Here is a 19704-nt window from a genome sequence, read left to right on the forward strand (position 1 = left end):
ACTACTGTCATTCCAGGGACGTCGAAATCGGGTGAACTAAATTCTAAGTCCCTTTCAACCGGCTGGAATTCTCTTAACATTCTCTCCTTGCCCATAAAAAATTCAATCAGATATAAACATGTCCCGGACTTAACCACTTATCAGCCAATAAATATATTTCATATCGCGACACATGACACATGACACGCGACAAGACCGAGAATGTCGGGCAAATCAAAACATCCTACATTCGATTTATCGTGTGTCTTTAGATTGCGATTGCGGGCAATTAATGCAGCGATTAATATGAAAGAAACTGACGATATGCGATGCAAAAGGAAGAGAGATGGGCCCAATCTCTGCGCTCCTGCGCCCTGGCTCGTGTTAGATTGCTGTAGAAGGCTTTATCCACTTTAGTCACCGACCGTCAAGCAATCATCCTATTGCCGTCCTGTAGTATCATGAATGACAGTAAGAAAATGCTACCGAGAAGCAGGCGATTGCCACGAGTTCCCCTGAAATATTGCGTGCTGTTCACTCGCGCTATCGTATTCCCACGGTCCATTTCGCGAGACAAAACTCATCATTTGAATCGCAATGTCGTAAGCGCGTACGCGACATTACAATCGAAATAGCTATTGCAATGCTAATTTGATAATTTGATAATGAGAATTGATATTACGTTATTATTGTAGATTTGTGACGGCTTCTCCTCTTGTCTTAATTTTCGTTGCTTTAAAAAAAGACATGAGGAAGAATTTAAATTTAATAAATTAATTTAAATTTATTAAATTTTATTACGACTCGTTTTCAATTTATTCCGAAATATCTCAGCGTTTTGAGTGCCACGTGTATCTATCCTACTCCGATGTGAAAGGCAAAACTTTGCGAGATGCTCCCGATGCAGCTAAATCTGCGAAGGAGCTTTAAATCGAAGATCGAAACTTTGCAGCATCGATACTCGCGTAAAGCTTGTACGGGCCCTAACATGTATGTAAGTTAATCTGATTTAGCTGGCAACGAGATTTGCATCCATCTTTCTTCCCCCGTCTCGCTAGACTAGTTCCGGAATCGAGTTCATATCCTGGCAATTAAAATAGACCGGCACGCGAGCGTTACCTATTCTAAATAGCTGAACTCTATATATGTGTATATCTATGTAAAGAGACGCGTAAAACGCGATCGCGGATATTATACGGTACATTAGTATCACCGGCAGCGATCTAGAACTGGTTCCGATCGACAGTCGCGGACGCTGACGTAGCGCGGCGGCTCTTGTTTTCTTACCCACCTAGTATGCATACATCCGGTCGATCTGTACTCCAGCAACTTTCCTACTTCATTCATGGACGCATTCAGTGGCCTTTGAAGGTTGCACCGCCGGCAGAAAGGAGTGGTAGGCATGGGTCGCGCGTGTCGCGGCGCGGGGGGGAGGCGGCTACAGAAACGTGTGACCGAGGGAGGGAAACTTGGCCCCGCGGGAGAGAAGCCGCGTATGTTACACACACACACACACACACACACACATACATACGCACATGTGTACATATATGCATGGACCGTTCGCGGATAAACGGACCGAGCATTCTGCTCGAACGAAGTGAGATCCATACAGTGCAAACCAATTGTTGTTACATTGCAGCAATATTGCTGCAATATTACGATGTTGCTGTGCGTGAGAAGCGAGAAGGATTATTGACCGAGGATCTCCTCATACAGCACAGACCATTGTTACATTGTAGCAATATTGCCGCAATATTGCGATGTTGCTGTGCGTGACGTGAGAAGCGAGGATTATTGACCGAGACTCTCCCCTCAAACGCCAAATAACAGTTATATAAATGTTACTTAGTGTCTGCTGGACCCACACAGCACAGACCATTGTTACATTGCAGCAATATTGCGATGTTGCTGTGCGTGACGTGAGAAGCGAGGATTATTGACCGAGACTCTCCCCCTCAGCAAACACCAAATAACCGTTATATAATTCAACAATATAACTGTTACATGTGGGAAATTACAACTAACAGTTATATAAATGTTACTTGGTGTTTGCGGGGCCCATACAGCACAAACCATTGTTACATGCGGCAATATTGCTGCAATGTAACAATGGTCTGTGCTGTATAGGGAGAGCCTCGGTCAATAATCCTTCTCGCTTCTCACGTCACGCACTTCTGTGTTAAAAAATATCGCGAGAAAGATAAGGGATCTCGGCGAGAGAGCGTGCAATGTGCTCTACGCTTATTACGTAGCCATAAACGTGCCACCCTGAGAGCGAGATACGGGTGCACGCTCACCTGATTACGACACTGCGGGACCAACTGGCGCGGACCAGTTTCAGCGTAATCCTTTCGTGGAAAACGCACCGTAGAACCACCGTTGACCTGTCATGTGCGCGACGCATTCACTGAATATACCTTGTCTCATTGTCTATGGATTTAGTGCCTAGATATCTCGTAAATTCCTATCAAACCGAGCCCTCATGCGTGAGATTAGAAATATTCCCGGCAAACACCAAATAACAATTACATAGCGCTGTTATAATTTCCCACTCAACAATATAACTGTTACATGTTATGTAGTTGTTGGATAACATGTATATTAACTGTCGAGGAAATTGCAACTAACAATTAAATGTTATTTGGTGTTTGCTGGGATTATCTTTAATTAATCCGGATTGAAACAGTCGCTCTCGAATATATGTCGTGAATGAGATTTAAATCCCCTTCCTTTAAATGCCCGATCCAAGTCATGAATTCTCAAGGAGCGAATATATTCTCGAGTCAATTTCATTGTGGATGATTTCGGTCTCGCGTGGGGGAGAAGTATGCACGGGGGAAGGGGGAGGGGAGGGGGAGGGTAACTACGGCCGCGGAGACTTTCACCGTTTCTCGCGTTGCTACGGCGAATAATGCATCTCTCTTGGCGAGTATGCAATTCTCTGAGGAATCCGAGACGCGGGAAAGCTGAATGAACGCTAATCTACGGTGACGTAAGCAACGCTCGAAGAGAAACGAATACCACCGCGATGCAGATTGAAATTCAAGCCTGTAAACGTCATTCCGAATATATCGGCAATATTGCCGCAACACCGCAATATTGCTGCAATATAACAACAATGGTCTGTAGTGTATGGGATACAACAACTCATACAGCACAGAACATTGCAGTAATATTGCGGCAATATTGCAATGTTGCCGCAATGTTATAGCAATATTATTAATATTGCTGCAATATTCAGTGCTGTATAGGAACAGTACAGACCGTTGTTACGTTGCAGCAATATTGCTGCAATGTAACAATGATCTGTGCTGCATGGGATGCGACAAAGAACGGCGAGGAACCCTCTCAAGGACCCAAGCAGGGTTTCCTCTCGAAACCCTCCGCGACAAAGACCGTATAATGGCCGTATCTTCTCGCGGACGAGCGTGGTAAGCCCCACGAACGTACTCCCGGCGTTCCAACGAAAATTCCGTTCCCAGGTACACACAGGTACGCCACACAGGTAAGCACGTGCGTGAGAGCGCGCGCTGGAAAGGGTTGAGGTTATCGGCGGCGCCTCGCGAGGGAGGCGAGCGGCCGCGCGGGCCGGACAGAGACGGGACGCGCACCACTACGCGCGGCCGGGCCTCGTGTATGCACACGGTGCACGTGTCGAGGCGGCGCGGTGGTGGGGCGAAAACGTGAATGATCCATAGAGAGCCGGCGCGATGGTGTGCGAAGGTGTAGCGCGCGCCGCGCTGGTGAGAGTGCCGTCTCGGCGACTCGTTCTCTCGCTCGCCGTACTCTCTGCGTTCGCGTCAGGGTCTCTCAATTCGCGTCCGCCACTCGACACGGTGGTACGAGACCGTTGTAACCGTCCCTCGAATCGTCTGTCGCCTGCTGCGCGATATATAATCTCGTTGTCGCGGGGAGCCGCGAGTGACGTTTCTCGCTTGTCAAAATCGCACGTCGTGACAGCGTCTTCCTTATCCTCGGGTGGACTCGAGCCGTGAAAGACACTGAGCTACGTCATACAAGGCACTACCGTGGTGGGGTTGGAGTCTCGAGATAAGCGGTAGTGGTAGTGATGTGAACATTCGTGAGGCGGACTGGTCGGCAGGCCAAGGGAGCGGTACGGGAGAGAAGTCGAGTGGCGCGACGAGAGGCGGAGCGAGAGCGGAGGAAACGGCGCGGCGCGGTTTCGGCTTCTCGACATCGGCTTTGGAAATGGCCGCGGGAAAGTAGAGAGCGGAGCGGTTTGTCGCTGGCTGGTCGGTCGGTTGGGTGGCCGGGTTGGATCGAGTCGGTCGGCCGAGGTTCGAGTTTTTGGAGCATCGCGCGCTCGCTTCCATCCCGGCGCATCGGACGGACGCGCGCGCGCGCGCGCGCGAGATCGATTCACGCATCCGGACGATCTTGGAGGGACCAGCGTGAGATGTAACGTAAGAGCGGTGCCCGTGTGTGTGTCACGACGACGACCCGAGAAGGCAACGGGAATTTGTACGCGAGGGACGGAATAATTGGAGAAACGTTTGATAGCGGGACAGGATGGCCGGCGACGACGGGACGACGATGAACAATGAGATTCTGGGCGCCCGGGGTGGCGCGGAGGAGGGGCAGGATACGTCAACGCGCGGGGAGCTGCATTCCAGAGTGGGCGGCATTCTGGAATGCGATCCCCCCGGTAACAGGAATTCGTCGAACGAGCGAGCTGCCGCCGACGACAGCGAAGACGGTGTCTGCCGATATGCGGTCGGCGCTGCCAATCGCGCTATGTCTTTCTTTGAAATGTGTCAGGTATCGTATATCGGTTATTACGCTTGTCAATTATCCGCACCGGTTCCTGGCCAGCAGCCAAATTATCAAAATGCTTATTGATATCTACATTTCTTAATTGGATGTAAAAAAAAACTTGTCAAGCTTATTTAATCCTGTGTCTCTTACCCTGTAACTTTTGCGATAATCGTTATAAAAAATAGTTTTACACTCGAGACAAAATGTCTCTTATTTTTTAGATTCGACTTCAACATCTCTTCCCACAATTGGGCCCACTACCACGATACAACATTCACGACGATTCTATAGAATCTGCCGCAGGGAGTCTGGCCAATGATGTAATGCGGTACTTGTTAAAAGAAGATATCTATCTTATATCCCAGGATCCAGTATCTCGTAGCATGAGGCACAATGTATATCAAATGCTCAACAAACATAGCATTCTCTTTACGAGTATGGTAAATCGTTTAAACGTTGTTCCGGATACTGCGTATGAAACATTTATGGGAGTTGCCAATGAGCTGTTCTTACACGGCGTTATTACATGGGCCAGAATTGTTTGCTTGTATGCTTTTATGGGCAGATTAGCTTTATGGGCCAGAGACAGAAGAATGCACAGTCTCAAGAAGAAATTGCCGCTATATGTTTCTAGATATGTTGGTGAAAAGATAACACATTTTATTAAAGGCTATGGTGGATGGGTAAGTACTTTGCGCTAAGAGAGAAAAGCATATTCAAATTTTTACCTAAAGTACATATACCTTGTATTGTTTTTTTACAGGAGCAATTATGCGTAGAATATCCTGTGGCTGAAGAAATTAGCGGAGCAATTTGGAGGAGTTTATTAATGACAGGAGCCACTCTTGGTGTAATCGCTACAATCTTGTCAGTGACTTCCTGATGGAGCCTCGCAAGATCATGTGGTTTGAGTATGTTTTGTCCAAGAAATTATCGCGTACTTATGTTCCACGAGAACACGTTCGAAAGAGAAATGTGAACAGATTTTTTCTACAACATACGTACAATATTACAACATTTCACACGACATTGGAACGATTCGATTCAAACGGAGAGTTTGCTACGTCTAAACGAGAAACGTACAAGATTAACAAAAGATATTTCAACGCGTTGACGTACATAATTTTCATATCAACGTCACTCTGCTTAGAAACGTCCTACTTTTTATATAACTCCAGCCAGCATATATAGCATGAGCGACAGACAATGACGCTAGTTTCCTATTACAATACCTTATAACACAAACTAGTGAAATTTATATATGTATAGTAAACAGAATATATCTTATTTAATTTTATAATAGACATTTTTTTAAATATTAAAATAATTTTCAATAATACTCAAAATTAAAGAAATTATTAGAAATTTCTATGAAACAAGAATCTCTCTTTCTCTCGAAATTTTATTGCATTTAGGTAGAGAAAGAGGGAGAGAAAGAGAGAAATACAATATATTTATTTATAATTTATTTTAGGTAGAGAATATATTAAATAATAAATTTTTCAAATATCTTTGGTCGTAGAATTGATTACATCCACACAATTTTAAACATTAAGAAATGTATGTAATAACAAAGGGGAAAAAAACAAGAAATAGTTAAGAATTGTACCGTGATATATATTCAAGTAACGGCTACTTTTTTACTTCGATATATTCTATTATTATACTTGCAAAAATTTTATATTCACAATAAATACTTTTATAAAATAAATATGTTTTTCTTATAATCATTGAAAGAAGAGACAAGGAAGAAAAATTGAAAAAGAATACTACAAAGAGATAAAATTACTCAGTTTGTAACTTCACAGCAAAAATTTAATATAATTTCTTATCTTTCAATCTGGGTGAGATCTGCATCTGTATATTTGCATTATTTATGCTTGATAAAATTCAATAATTTCTCATATAACACTATCAAATATTATTATCAATGGAAATTTACAGGGTAGAACACACACAACTTACTGTTGCTATGAAAAAATTTCAATATAGTTTTATGCTACTATATATATATATAAACTGTGCTCACACATAAAATGATACAAGGACTTACTTGATATGATGTAAGTAAATTTGTTTTCTTGGAAAACACATTGAATCAACATTGTAGAAAGCATTTTAATGTATCATTATAAATTATAAGTAAAATAAGTTTTAATATATATATATATATATATATATATATATATATATATATATATATATATATATACTGTTGCGCATTATGTCATGTCAAAGGGGGGAATCAGTCTTAATTACTACGAAATATTGTAAACGACATATTTCTAATGTATATATATGTTTGCAAATAATCAAAAATAATAACTTCATATATGTGAAACAATCGTTATTCCTATTATGATGAATATAATCCTTCTAATACACACTATATCTATGTTTAATCTTAAAATATGAGTTAATGAAGAACACAAAAAATACATAAAGGTGTTTGACATTCCATTGATATTAATAATACTTTTAAAATATTACATTACATTCAGTACATTATTTTCTGCAAAGAAAAATGTGCTGCAATATGTAGAAAATTAACTATTTTTTCATGTTACAAACTTTTATACATGATATGGATAGTTTTGTTTAAAATAATATTATATTTAAAGAGATTATACTTATATATTCGAATTTATCGAGTTCTCTGTATGATTAAAATATTTCAATTATAAGCATTTTGAATACATAATAAGTATAATGTTATAATAGGATGCTATGGGATAATAATTTGCCTCTCTTTATTTCTTAATCAAAGATGAAGATACATTTCTGTCAAGGAAATATATTAACTGTCATTTTCAGCATTCGTGAAATCTCATACATATTTTCATATTCTCATGAGACTATTGAGATCTAAATCACTTAAGATTTACAATGTATGTATATGAATATATATATATATATATATATATATATATATATATATATATATATATGTGTGTGTGTGTGTGTAGTATTTACAATATACATTATGTATTTAATTATGTTAACAAAAGGCAACATCGAACAATGATGACAAATCTATCCCTATAAGAATATGATAAAGATGATAATGGCTGTATTCTGAAATTCATTGTTGGTACTGAAAATTTACATAATGTGATATACATAATGTGAAATAAATTTGCAATATCAACAGTGATTTTCAGAATGCAACCAATGTATCATATTCTGATTTGTATAGTCATAAAAGTAAAGCCGCGCGATTTTCTTCTATATTACAATTTACTAATAAAATAGTTTGTTTTATTATTGTGTAAATTTTATAATATTTATTTATGAAATATTCTCATAAAATTAAATGAACGAATAATGAAATCTTTGACACAAGAATTTGCAATCTATCCCAACTAAAATGCAATTAAACATTTGCATCGTTGACAAGAGTGGTTTCTTGGATATGTTTGACAGTTTGACAGCTAAATATTTCAACTCCATATATGCCACATATTTTTATGAATACGAAGACTCTCAGCCTAAAAAGCTCAAGTTTGGGTCATGTACAAGAAATTTTGAACATTTATGAATTTTATTTTTATACAGGATCATATCAGAGCTCTTTTAATATGCTATTATAATTTACGAATTGAATGGATACAATTATAAAATCACAAACTAGAGACTTTTTTCTGGCGGAAATATATCTAACAATTTCCTTACATCTAATCAAATTTTGCGACTGTACAGAAAACAACTGCATTTCAACTTTTATTCAGATCCTAATGTATAATAGCAAGAATCAACACACAAATTCTGTTCAATAAATCTTCAAAATTTTCTACATTTACTTTGTTATTATTGATATTACTATGTTTAAAAGTATTTATTTTATTATATATATATATATATATATATATATATATATATATATATATAATATACACATACATTACATTAACTGTACAAATGGAACTCATTTCGTCTGCCACTTATATTGACGATAATAAGTGAATATTTTATTGTAATCATCAACCATTAATTATTTAGCTAATGTACATAAAACATATCGTCAGCGTTATGTAGAAATAATAATAAAATTAAATGAAAGAAATAACACAATGATAAAAGAAACATGATAAGGATAATAAAATAACCTGAAATAATTGTAAGATTAAATTTAAAAAATATAGTCACATTTATGTAAAATTACAATCAACATTTTAATTAAAACATGGTAACATACAAAATACCTAAAACATTATGTAAACAGAGAAAGAGAAAGAGAGGGAAAGAGGAGAGAGAGGGGGAGGAGGAGAGAGATGTGTGCATATGTATATTACAATTATAAACTGTTTGGAATATATCCGTTTTTAAAAAATCGAAATGTAATATAATACAAGTTAAGATAAAAATATATTGTATAATTTATCATTTAAATTATATCAGATTTACAAAAAGAGAGAAACAATGATAATAGTGTAAGTATTTTGTTACAATTTAATATAAATGTGTGTTCTACATCTGTGTAATGTTTTTTTACGACATGCAATATGATACATGTGAAGATATCACATTTGGCCCCCTTTGAACTGCGCAACGTCAGTATGAATAACAAATTGAAATATATGTCTGTAGAGAAAGAAATAAGAAATGTATAAAAGAAGGATAAATTGTAATAAAGAATATAATATTATATCCTTATTATTTTGAGATAATAAAGAGTATATACTTACTATTTTATGAGATAATAAAGATTATATCTTTACTATTTTATAAGATAATAAAAATTATATCCTTACTATTTGACAAGATGTTTTGTGTTGAAATCTTTTTTAAAAATGATATAATCAGGACGGGTATCATTTTAAACATTAACAATAAAAATACATAGCACTGACGATACGCATATAATTTAGTGTCCCTTAAAGATTGGCAGTTATAGCCTGGACGTATTGTGGTCCAAAATAGCACAAAACAGTTGAGATGTGATCCATCTTAGTTGTACATACCTGACCCATTTTATATTTTAAACAGCTATCCTTAAAATAGTAATGGGAAGAAAATAAATCATCAGTATTTAAAAATTGCAATCGATTAACATCAGTAAAATACATTAAAATATTAATTTTTTAGCCGAGTTATTTTAACATATTGCTAAAACATTAATAATAATATTTGACTAATAATGATGCGCATGTTGTTCGTCTTAATGAATATAATTAATATTCTTACCATTATCTAAAACAATGGGGCATTTTATCAAGGATTAAGAATCTACAATGATGTACAACACACAGCAAGCACAAATTAAGATAGTGTCCAATCAACTATTTGGCGATCAGATTGAATTTTAATAGTTCGAGTTCAATATTTATCATAAACGATAATATATGTGTGACCACAGAGCATATTATGTATAAAGTGCATATAACACATTTATCACTTTGTGACATACTCCATTTTTGTCTCTTGTGTTAGCTCCTTTTTTTTCTTAGTTTATCACAGCTGGGGCAGAGGTGGGAAGGAAGAGAACTTGTGTGTCACACCCCAAGAAATGAAACTCTAATAAAGATCCTCTATTCCTTGTAATCCCACCATTCCTTCTCGTACCCTTCATGGACATGTTCTAAAAGTACCTTTCTTCGACTATCGCAGTATCTTCAAAAGCAAATAAAGTGTTGTTTTTACAAACATTACAGTTGTGTAAACAGGATACTTTTATTTTCCTAAAATAAAGAATATATTATATACAGATATACAATTCTCACCTATATTTATCTTGAACCTTTTGTTTAATGTCTGCAAGATTTTCACTCGTGATATCTCTTTCGAGATATTCAGAGAGGCATTCTGTGGCACTCTCTAAATCCTTTTGGTTATCTTCAAAAATCACAGATTGATTGTTCTTTTTCACATAATAAGCAAAGACATAAGTATACATGAGAGTCTGCCTACAGGAACATAAAATATCCACTGCTTTTTTCAAAAATTGTACCTGAAACATATATAAAGAGATTAGTTTGCATAATTTTGTATTCAATAAATTCGAGTGACTATATATAAGTGTATTATTAAATATGTATTATTAATATAATATTATGTTGATATACCTCAATCCATGACATATTATGTTGTTGCATTTCTTCCATCTTTTCCTTTACACTGGCATACAATTTACTCTCAAATTTCAGCGATTGCATGTGATTCATATATCTATTGCAATAAAATAAATATCTCTGTAAAGCTGATCTGGATTTTTCTTGTGCATTCCTAGCTACTTTAGCTTCCTCTTCATCGTAGCGATTACAATTATACCAGCTGGAACCGTGTGGTTCCCATGGCCCAAGACATACCCAGCAAAATTCAGTTTTACAATTTTGATTTTTGCAAACCATGTGATTACATCCGCCATCTTTTTCGATAGTAACATTACATTTAGGGCATTCTTTTGTATTGGCAGCAATCCAGTTTGACGTTTCAGAATCGTCGTCACACTTTTTAATCCATTTTCGGAGTAAATGACACTTTACAGGATCATGCCAATTTTCACCACAGTGAAAACAGAAAATATGTCCACATTTGCAAGTAACTGGTCTTGCTTCTACATACTGCACCTTAACAGCATTATTACAATCAGGAGAAGGACACCATCTCAATAACCTATTACACTAAGAAAAAAAAATACATGTAAGAGACACTTATATTTATAATGTCCAATAAGTTCAAATATATTCATTACAAGTATTTACTTCGACAAAGCTGTTGGTGATTAAATGTTGATACTTTAATTTAACTTTGGAATCTTTGACAAGCCGCATAACACTAGCATCGTCGACTAAAATGTCGCAAGCATGAGCAGCACATGCAATTGTTTGTCCAACTCCTTCTTCCATGATTTTAGTCGTCAAATATTCTCCCCAGCACCCGGTACAGAAACGATGCCCACATTCGAGACCAGTCATCATCTAACATTTTTTTAAAGTTTTTTTTATCTTATTCCTTTTTATTAATACTTTTAAAAACTATTTTTAAAGAAACCTTGTTATAGTAAACTTACTGAGGTTGGTAAGATCATAAAGCAAATTCCACATTCCTCTGTTCCATTTGTCATTCTTTTGGACTTAAACATAAATAAAATAAATTTTATTGTAATTTATGAATGACACACAAAATATAATTCGAGTAAATTCTACACATTTACCAAAGAACTTTGCGAGGATCGACTTCTGCTTATTAACGGACCCTTTCTAAATGGATTAATGACACGTGCTTCAGCAAATAACTTTTCCTGATCACCGTCGTAAAAACGCTCCATCAATTTTTCTTTATCCCATTTAAAGTGATTTAATAAAATACGTGTAGTTGTTGCTGGTATCTGTAGATTAGCGCATACATAAAACATGTGTTTTAGTATTTATCTTGAAATGTACAATCATTAATTATTGTAATCTGTAAAGCTTACTTCAACAACAGTGTTGACTTCCTTTATAGAATCGACCATGTGTTGTACAATCTCTTCTGTGGAAAGTACTTCAAAAGGATATTCATCGACATCGGTAGCTCGTTCACGTGGATTACCAGATTCTATTTCCATGGCAAAGTCAACATCATCGCCACTTGATTCATTACCAGAATCAACATCGTCATAAAGTGTTTCCTCTTCCGAATCCATTGTTGTGAGAAAATAATAGAAGCAATCTCTCTGGATTAAAGTCCTTTTCTTGATCAATTATATACCGCACCTATACACGTAGAATTTGAATAGAAAGAGTCGCAAGAATATATCTTGGGATTTCGCACTGTGTCAATTCAATCAATACCAATCTTGTAACACAATATAAAAATATATAGTAACACAGTATAAAAATATACACATCTGAATAAAAATATATAGTAACACAGTATAAAAATATTCACATCTGAATAAACAATAGATACAAGCCACTATTGCATTAATATATATGATACAAATTCATTAATCGTGTAATTTACATTTTTATACGTGATATGTGTCTGGCAAAATTAAATCGAAAATTGATGTTTGTTCACCGCGTGTCAACTTCAACAAATAATTCGCGACTCCGAAAATTTGATACGCGCACCTGCTACGAGAAAACAGCTTATGTTTCAGTACATGACGTCATCGTTTCTTGATGCTTCCCAATAAAGCATCCAGAAAGGTAGTCTCTCGATAGGCGGATTGTTGACACGTCGGAAAACCAAATTCCCGTGATAATGTTTCAACTCTTCGGCAGTGTAAAGGGTTGCAAAATTTTCAAACGTTTCTGTTACGGAAAGAGAAAGGGGAGCAAAATCAGCTGCCAAAACATCCGAAATGAACTCCGGTAGCTGACGCACTAACGGCTAATCTCACGGCGAAAACGGCCAACAGGCTCACTCGGTCAACCAATTAACATTTACCGCGACCAGGATAGGTGCGATCAACGGCTGGACGATAATATGTTCGTGGAATTGATATTTTGTATTATTAGTTTCGTCGAGGGCAATTTTCATCCTCTAGGAATCGCGGGTATCGTGTCACGTGTCGAGCAAAATGCGCTTCTAAGAATGATCGGAGGCCATCGGAAGAGTCGATTCCGATTCGCATCCGATAAAAATACATGCGCGAAGGACAAACGTGTCGCAATTGAGATTCGCTAATTAGCGCGCGTTATAATAAAATACAATGACACGCGTATATCAAGGCTGGTCGCGCGATCGTGACCTAATCTCGCGGAGCATCGTTTGGAGCGACGAGAAATTCATGTCTCTCTTCTTGTAAACAAGCCTTACCGACAAATTTCACAGTTCCTTGCGAAATTGAGTGAGAAATCCACCGTAAACAAATGGACGGCGCGAAACTCACGTTACATCGCAACTTATCTGCGTATCTTGCTAAACCTGTATTATATTCCTGGGACGTTTTGTCGAAAAACAGAGTCAGTAATTTTTTTTTCTTTTTTTTTTCTCTTTTCTTACGTCGCGGGGACACAGGGTTACTTGGAAATGTCGCACTCGCGAGTACCACCACAACACTGGAGTTACGAGATCACGTCGATGCACGATAAATTATCCTTATCTTATTTATCCTTTCCCATCGCGGACAATAACCACGTTTCAAGCTCGAGGAACGCACAAGTTCGCCGTGAAAGAAAGCGTTGAACGAGTCTATAGCGGGAGCGCTGCTGTCACGTCCACGACGACGCGCGGCATCGGAACAACTCTCGTCGATCGAACGACGAGCATGCCGTCTTCTTCCGTCGTCGACGTCCGCGACCGAAGACGGGTTCGTGTACGGGATAATCGCACGGGAAATTTCGTGAGACGGAGAGAGACGGAGAGAGAGGGATCGTTTCGCGAGGACGACGGAAGAGCGATGTCACGCCAACGTCGGCTCGCATCAACGAACGCTCGCCAACTGCCGCCCGTCGCGCCCCCTGTCGCGCGGCCGTGACGTTAACTCCGTCGCGATAATCCTCGTCCGTAGCGCGTGAAGTGAGCCTCGCGACGCGTCACGCACAGCTGACGCACACGCGACCGTATTCGCGCTAGTTCACGCCGACGATTTACTCGGCATTGTTTATCAACGAGTAGTATCCGAGGAGTAATTTACGCTTCTGATGCTGAACAGACGCGTTAGAATCATCACTCGTGCTTTCTCGCGTCAATAAAGATCGTGACAGTTGTTGCCTGCGCATCTTTTACAGCGTCGGCGTTAAACATTAACCTGTCAACTGTAAATTACTCGTAGCACTTTGAGCACTGTCACGTGAATTATTCCTTTTTCATGACGTTTCGTACCTTCCACTGAGGAATCGATTAATATATTCCAATATTGAAAGAAATGAGATTTATTAATTTTACGCAGTCTAATTCTTTGATTGTATGAACAGTATGAAATTATTTTGATATATCTGTTGAGATAACGCAAAGTAGCGCGCATGAGCAACGCGTGCTGGAGCAAAAATTGTATTATCATAGTAATCTTTAAGATATTTCACTAGAAATGTCGCGATAAATGAACCTACTTTCGGTAAAAATGAGCCTACCCACCGTGAGTGATTATTCTATGCTGGAAAAGATTGGCTCCGGAAGCTATGCGACCGTTTACAAAGCATTTAAGAAGGTACGTGTAGATTTTTTAGATTCGTAGAGTATGGTTATGATGTTTGTTTTGTTTTTCCACTTCCTTAACTTTTTTGCACTTTACATAAAATAAATAATATATTTGCGTAAAGAGAAAGGAAGAAAAAAAGAGAAAGAGAAAGCGAAAAAGCTAAATGTAGAAAGTGCAAGCGGAACAAATAGACCTGATATCGTAGTTATCATATATAAATATATATATATATATATATATATATATATATATATATATATGCACTTCTTACATTGCTATGTGTTGTACATACAAAGATTCCCACGTGTAGATGTATGTATTTACAGTTTACAAAAAGATAAATACACTTTCGAACGATAGCATTTATTTGCATATTTATTATCAGATTACAGTGTCGTATTTGCTTTCTTTGGCACCCGTGGCATTCGACTTGCAAATAACATCTGCCTTTATAGATCTCATGTTTCAGGATAAAATATAAATTTTTCAGTGGAGATTACAGAGTTAATTTTGAGCGTATAATATATCACTCGATGCGGCTGTATTTTTCTTAAAATATATACTATATATTAGTAAATATATATATTTTATTTAAAAAAAATACACACACACACACACACACACATATATATATATACATAAATATATTAAAATATATTTCACACATGGATTCTCAGACTTCTTATAATTAGATTCAAGACTGCATTAATATAAGTTATGAAATCTATAAAACATTATTTCTTTTGATGATTATTCTTAGGGTGGGAGTCGAGAGGTAGTCGCTATCAAGTGTGTGGATAAAGGATCGCTCTCTAAGTCAGCGATCGACAATCTCGTGACAGAGATTAAGCTGTTAAATGTTCTCAAGCACGAGCATATCGTAGAGATGAAAGATTTTTTCTGGGATGAAGGGTTCGTTACATGAGACTTTATAATATAATATTTTAATATAATATATTAATATAATATATTAATATATTAATATAATATATTAATATAATATTTATAATATAATATTTTACTGAAAATATTACTGAATTGTACTAATTAATAATAAATTTTAATAATGTTTCACTATTTTACTGAGTTGATGAATGAATTATATATTATATAATCACAGATAATTCGATAAAAAATCATTTTCGCCGTCACTATATTAACATTATATTTTTATATATATTTTTTTTCCTAAAGAAGAAAAAATAATAATGCTTATATACGTATAAACAGGCATATATATATCGTCATGGAATACTGTGACGGTGGAGACTTGTCGAAATTTATAAAGAAAAAACACAAACTACCTGAAAACATTTGTCGCAGATTTCTACAACAGCTCGCGTTAGCGATGAGATATTTGCGCGATCATAATGTTTGTCACATGGATCTCAAACCACAAAATTTACTGTTAACGAGAAGACCTCAATTAGTGCTCAAAGTTGGAGGTATATCGTCAATTTATTTTATTTTATTTTTCATATATTTTTGAAAAAATTGGAAAGAAATATATGTACATTTTTTTATTTTAACAGAATGATGTACTCAACAGACGAATCATTACTTGTTCCTCGCCGTTTCAGATTTCGGTTTCGCTCAGTATCTCTCGAATTCGGAGCACAAATTCGCGATACGTGGTTCACCCCTTTACATGGCACCTGAAATGCTGTTGAAACACAAATATGATGCTCGCGTTGATCTGTGGAGTGTCGGGGTGATCATGTACGAGTGTCTTTTCGGGAAAGCTCCCTATTCTAGCAGTAGCTTTCAGGAACTAGCAGAAAAAATCAAAGATAGTCAACCTATTGAGGTGATTGACATTTATTTTACTATCGTATAGACAATATTTTTACTACACTGAGAAAAAAGTTATTAACTGGACTAAACTATTCAACTAAATTATTATTTCTTTAATTGAAATATTTAAATATTAAATACGAATACATATTAAATCTAACATGACATCTATTTAACTGAAATATTTAAACGTTTCAATTAAAAAAATAATAATTTAGTTGAACGGTTTAGTTAAGTTAACAAACTTTTTTTCAGTATATACCTGAGCTTTAAAACTAAAAGTATAGAATACATTTCTACAAATATATAATGAGGGAAAGTTAGTAAGAATATATAAAAGCGAAATTTTTAAAAATTTAAACGCATCGTTTTGAAATATTTCTCTTAATATGACGTTATGAAATAAATAATACGATACACAAAAATTGTTAACTTGATCGATACGGTATAAATAATACGTATATTAATTCGCGTTGAGAGAGCTTCATACATAATTTTTAATCATGAATCATTTGTGTAAACGTTAGTATTATTCATTATAGATACCAAAGGCGGCTCATGTATCGGCAATGTGTAAGGATTTACTTATGGCTCTGTTAAAGCACAATCCTGCCGATCGAATAACGTATAACGAATTTTTCGCGCATGAGTTTCTGGACTTAGAGCACGCGCCGACGAAAGAAAATTACGATAAGGCAGTGGCATTGGTGCATCAAGCCGTTGAAATGGATGCTGAGAAGAATGTACAAGAAGCATTTTATCTGTATTGCGAGGCTCTTAGATATTTTATTCCAATTTTAACAAGTAAGATCGATATATTTCTCATGAATATTTTTTTTTTAAACTCGAGTTGAACAATCGTTTAAATACGATCGACATTTCGATTTAAATTTCTCGTATTTTAATTTGAATATTCTCTTACGAATATTTTATTATAATTAGACATTATTTGATTAGACGAAAGTGATCCAAAGCGAAAGGAAATATTACGGCATCGTGTGAATGATTACATAAGGAGAGCAGAAACGCTTAAAGTAGCATTTGTAGACGATAACGATGAAAAGTGTGCGCCATCTGAAAATAAAGGAAATACTTCATCCTTGCAAAGGATACCGTCTTTAGAGAGAAGCTCGGCATTCGCGTACAATAAATTACGTTTGTATAATATTGAATCTTTCAGAATAAAATGCTTATGATGCAATATTTATCTGAAATGGAATTTCATATAATCGAATATCGTTTCTGGTTATTTAATGCGAAAAAGGATATTAAAAAGGATATTAAAAATATTTTAAGATAATAGAATTTAAAATTCTTCATATAAATTATATAAACAATATAAACAATTGTAACAATATAAACAATTGTGATATAATTTATTTATCAATAGGAATTCTCAGTAAGAGTACCACAGGTATGACGGATGCACTTGAAATAGGAGAAGCTGCTGAACAATATCTTGCTGAGGGTAATTATGCCCTGGCTTTAGAAAAATTTCAGTCTTGTTTAGGTATACTTGTGCCTTTATTGGGTAAGGAACCATTAGGCCTAAGGAGAGACTTACTACATAAGCAGGTGATTAGATGAAATATATTATTTTCTATATCAAACTATATCAGATTAAAAAATCTTTGTATATTTTTAAAATTTTTTTAAATTTTACTGCAAAAATTTAATATACAAAATCGAATACAAAAAAATGTACTAAATGTTAAAAAGTTATTAAAATCTATCATTAATATAAGTTTTTTTTTTCTATCGCTTGACTAGTTAATTTATGTCCATTCAGTATATTTTGAATTATTTCAAATATTTTAAATATTAAAGAACATATATACACAAATATAATATGTAAACATTCTTAAATGATTCAAAATGCATTAACAAATGAATATTATTTTTACTTTAATTTTAGATTAATGTCCTTAAATTAATAATTTGATGATAAGATGATGATGAATTTATTAATGAGTCATTTATAATGACTCATTGATCATAAAATATCGATGCATCGATAAGCATCGATATTTCTCGCTATTTTATTCTTTCGTTAAAAATAACTTGTACATCCCTTAACTTTAATAGCTTAAACGAAAAGTACAGAGTATTAAAGAAAAAAAGTAGTGAAAGTATGATGGAATCTTGTAAACTCATTTCAAGTAACATAAAACAAATATGAAAAAAAGAACTTTAAAAATAAATCTTCCGGAAATTGTATTAATTGTACGACGCTCAACTCACGAACATGAAAATAAAGTAGTATAAATAAAGCGTGAACATCAATTTGAAATGAAAATATCGCAATGTTTCCGTTTACTTGTATCGGTACATGTTACACGAGGCAACTTGTGAGCTATTAAAAGAATATTGCCAGAAGGTTAAAATGCTATTGTGCTATTATTACATTAGTTAAATTAGAATGTAACGTTCCATGTCAAATTTCTTTCATAAAATCTAATTTAAAAAATATAACTCTTTTACATTATTTTTGATTGGATATATTGAATTTGATTTGATATATATATATATATATATATATATATATATATGTATATATGATATATATACATATGTGCATAGAATATAATTTCTTGAAACGTTTAAATAAGTTATTGATCTTTATCAACAGATACAAATTTGGATGAAGGCAGCTGAAAGTACCAAAGGACTTCTAGCTACAAAAGACATAGATTCCTCGCAACGAACACCCGACGAGCAATGTGTACTACAGTAATGTATAATACGATGGGGATAGCATCGTAATTATTTTATTTTAATTTTTTTGCATTCCGTAATTTATAAATTTGCAATTACCCGCTCATGTATTATTCTTTAAATTAATTTATACAATAAATAATTTTGTATTTATCGTATACGCCGCTCGGAGGTTTAATAATTAATTTTTGTGGTTATTAATTATAACGCGCGCGATATACAATATAAATATTTGTTAAAGATACATTAATTAATCCCCTTACGGATCAATGTCAAAAATCAATATTTCCCTCGCAAACGGAAGTGAAGGATTTTTTGAAAGATGAGGGCGCGCGCGTCGCATGGCGCCCTTACCGATTTCTAGTACG

At 35.5% G+C, this 19704-nt stretch overlaps 3 protein-coding genes across 5 annotated transcripts; 2 read left to right on the forward strand and 1 right to left on the reverse strand.

Moving 5' to 3' along the window:
• Window positions 1-3760: 3760 nt before the first annotated feature.
• Window positions 3761-6060, forward strand: LOC105250488 (bcl-2-like protein 1). The gene is made up of 3 exons (XM_011256625.3): window positions 3761-4761; window positions 4980-5441; window positions 5522-6060. The coding sequence occupies exons 1-3, from the start codon at window positions 4513-4515 to the stop codon at window positions 5639-5641; spliced, it is 831 nt and encodes a 276-aa protein (XP_011254927.1). The 5' UTR covers window positions 3761-4512; the 3' UTR covers window positions 5642-6060.
• A 3072-nt stretch (window positions 6061-9132) lies between these two features.
• LOC105250487 (potential E3 ubiquitin-protein ligase ariadne-1) lies at window positions 9133-13929 on the reverse strand. 3 transcript variants are annotated; one of them, XM_011256623.3, is made up of 9 exons: window positions 13504-13929; window positions 12813-12995; window positions 12173-12452; window positions 11912-12085; window positions 11768-11830; window positions 11460-11675; window positions 10821-11378; window positions 10479-10705; window positions 9133-10368 (listed from the first exon to the last, which is right to left on the reverse strand). In XM_011256623.3, the coding sequence occupies exons 3-9, from the start codon at window positions 12380-12382 to the stop codon at window positions 10287-10289; spliced, it is 1530 nt and encodes a 509-aa protein (XP_011254925.1). In that variant the 5' UTR covers window positions 12383-12452; window positions 12813-12995; window positions 13504-13929; the 3' UTR covers window positions 9133-10286. The 3 variants fall into 3 exon arrangements, 2 of the variants coding, with proteins under 2 accessions (XP_011254925.1, XP_011254924.1); XR_889130.3 differs by lacking the exon at window positions 12813-12995 and having other exon boundaries at window positions 9134-9749; window positions 9943-10368; XM_011256622.3 differs by lacking the exon at window positions 12813-12995.
• A 365-nt stretch (window positions 13930-14294) lies between these two features.
• Window positions 14295-19434, forward strand: LOC105250500 (serine/threonine-protein kinase ULK3). The gene is made up of 8 exons (XM_025406591.1): window positions 14295-14836; window positions 15588-15739; window positions 16058-16272; window positions 16408-16634; window positions 17164-17425; window positions 17579-17776; window positions 18012-18196; window positions 19251-19434. The coding sequence occupies exons 1-8, from the start codon at window positions 14729-14731 to the stop codon at window positions 19353-19355; spliced, it is 1452 nt and encodes a 483-aa protein (XP_025262376.1). The 5' UTR covers window positions 14295-14728; the 3' UTR covers window positions 19356-19434.
• The last annotated feature ends 270 nt before the right edge of the window (window positions 19435-19704 follow it).

This window comes from Camponotus floridanus, unplaced genomic scaffold (genome assembly GCF_003227725.1).
Source record: "Camponotus floridanus strain SB8 unplaced genomic scaffold, Cflo_v7.5 scaffold15, whole genome shotgun sequence".
In the NCBI taxonomy this organism is placed as follows: domain Eukaryota; kingdom Metazoa; phylum Arthropoda; class Insecta; order Hymenoptera; family Formicidae; genus Camponotus; species Camponotus floridanus.

Excerpts from the sequence above, each read along its gene's own strand:
- LOC105250488 (XM_011256625.3), top strand. The coding sequence starts at position 4,513 with ATGGCCGGCGACGACGGGACGACGATGAACAATGAGATTCTGGGCGCC. Across the intron at positions 4,762-4,979 it reads CTTTCTTTGAAATGTGTCAG|ATTCGACTTCAACATCTCTT; the intron begins GTATCGTATATC and ends CTTATTTTTTAG. Across the intron at positions 5,442-5,521 it reads TTAAAGGCTATGGTGGATGG|GAGCAATTATGCGTAGAATA; the intron begins GTAAGTACTTTG and ends GTTTTTTTACAG.
- LOC105250487 (XM_011256622.3), bottom strand. The coding sequence starts at position 12,382 with ATGGATTCGGAAGAGGAAACACTTTATGACGATGTTGATTCTGGTAAT. Across the intron at positions 12,086-12,172 it reads AAGTCAACACTGTTGTTGAA|ATACCAGCAACAACTACACG; the intron begins GTAAGCTTTACA and ends GCTAATCTACAG. Across the intron at positions 11,831-11,911 it reads GATCCTCGCAAAGTTCTTTG|TCCAAAAGAATGACAAATGG; the intron begins GTAAATGTGTAG and ends TTTATGTTTAAG.
- LOC105250500 (XM_025406591.1), top strand. The coding sequence starts at position 14,729 with ATGAACCTACTTTCGGTAAAAATGAGCCTACCCACCGTGAGTGATTAT. Across the intron at positions 14,837-15,587 it reads TTTACAAAGCATTTAAGAAG|GGTGGGAGTCGAGAGGTAGT; the intron begins GTACGTGTAGAT and ends GATTATTCTTAG. Across the intron at positions 15,740-16,057 it reads GATTTTTTCTGGGATGAAGG|GCATATATATATCGTCATGG; the intron begins GTTCGTTACATG and ends ACGTATAAACAG.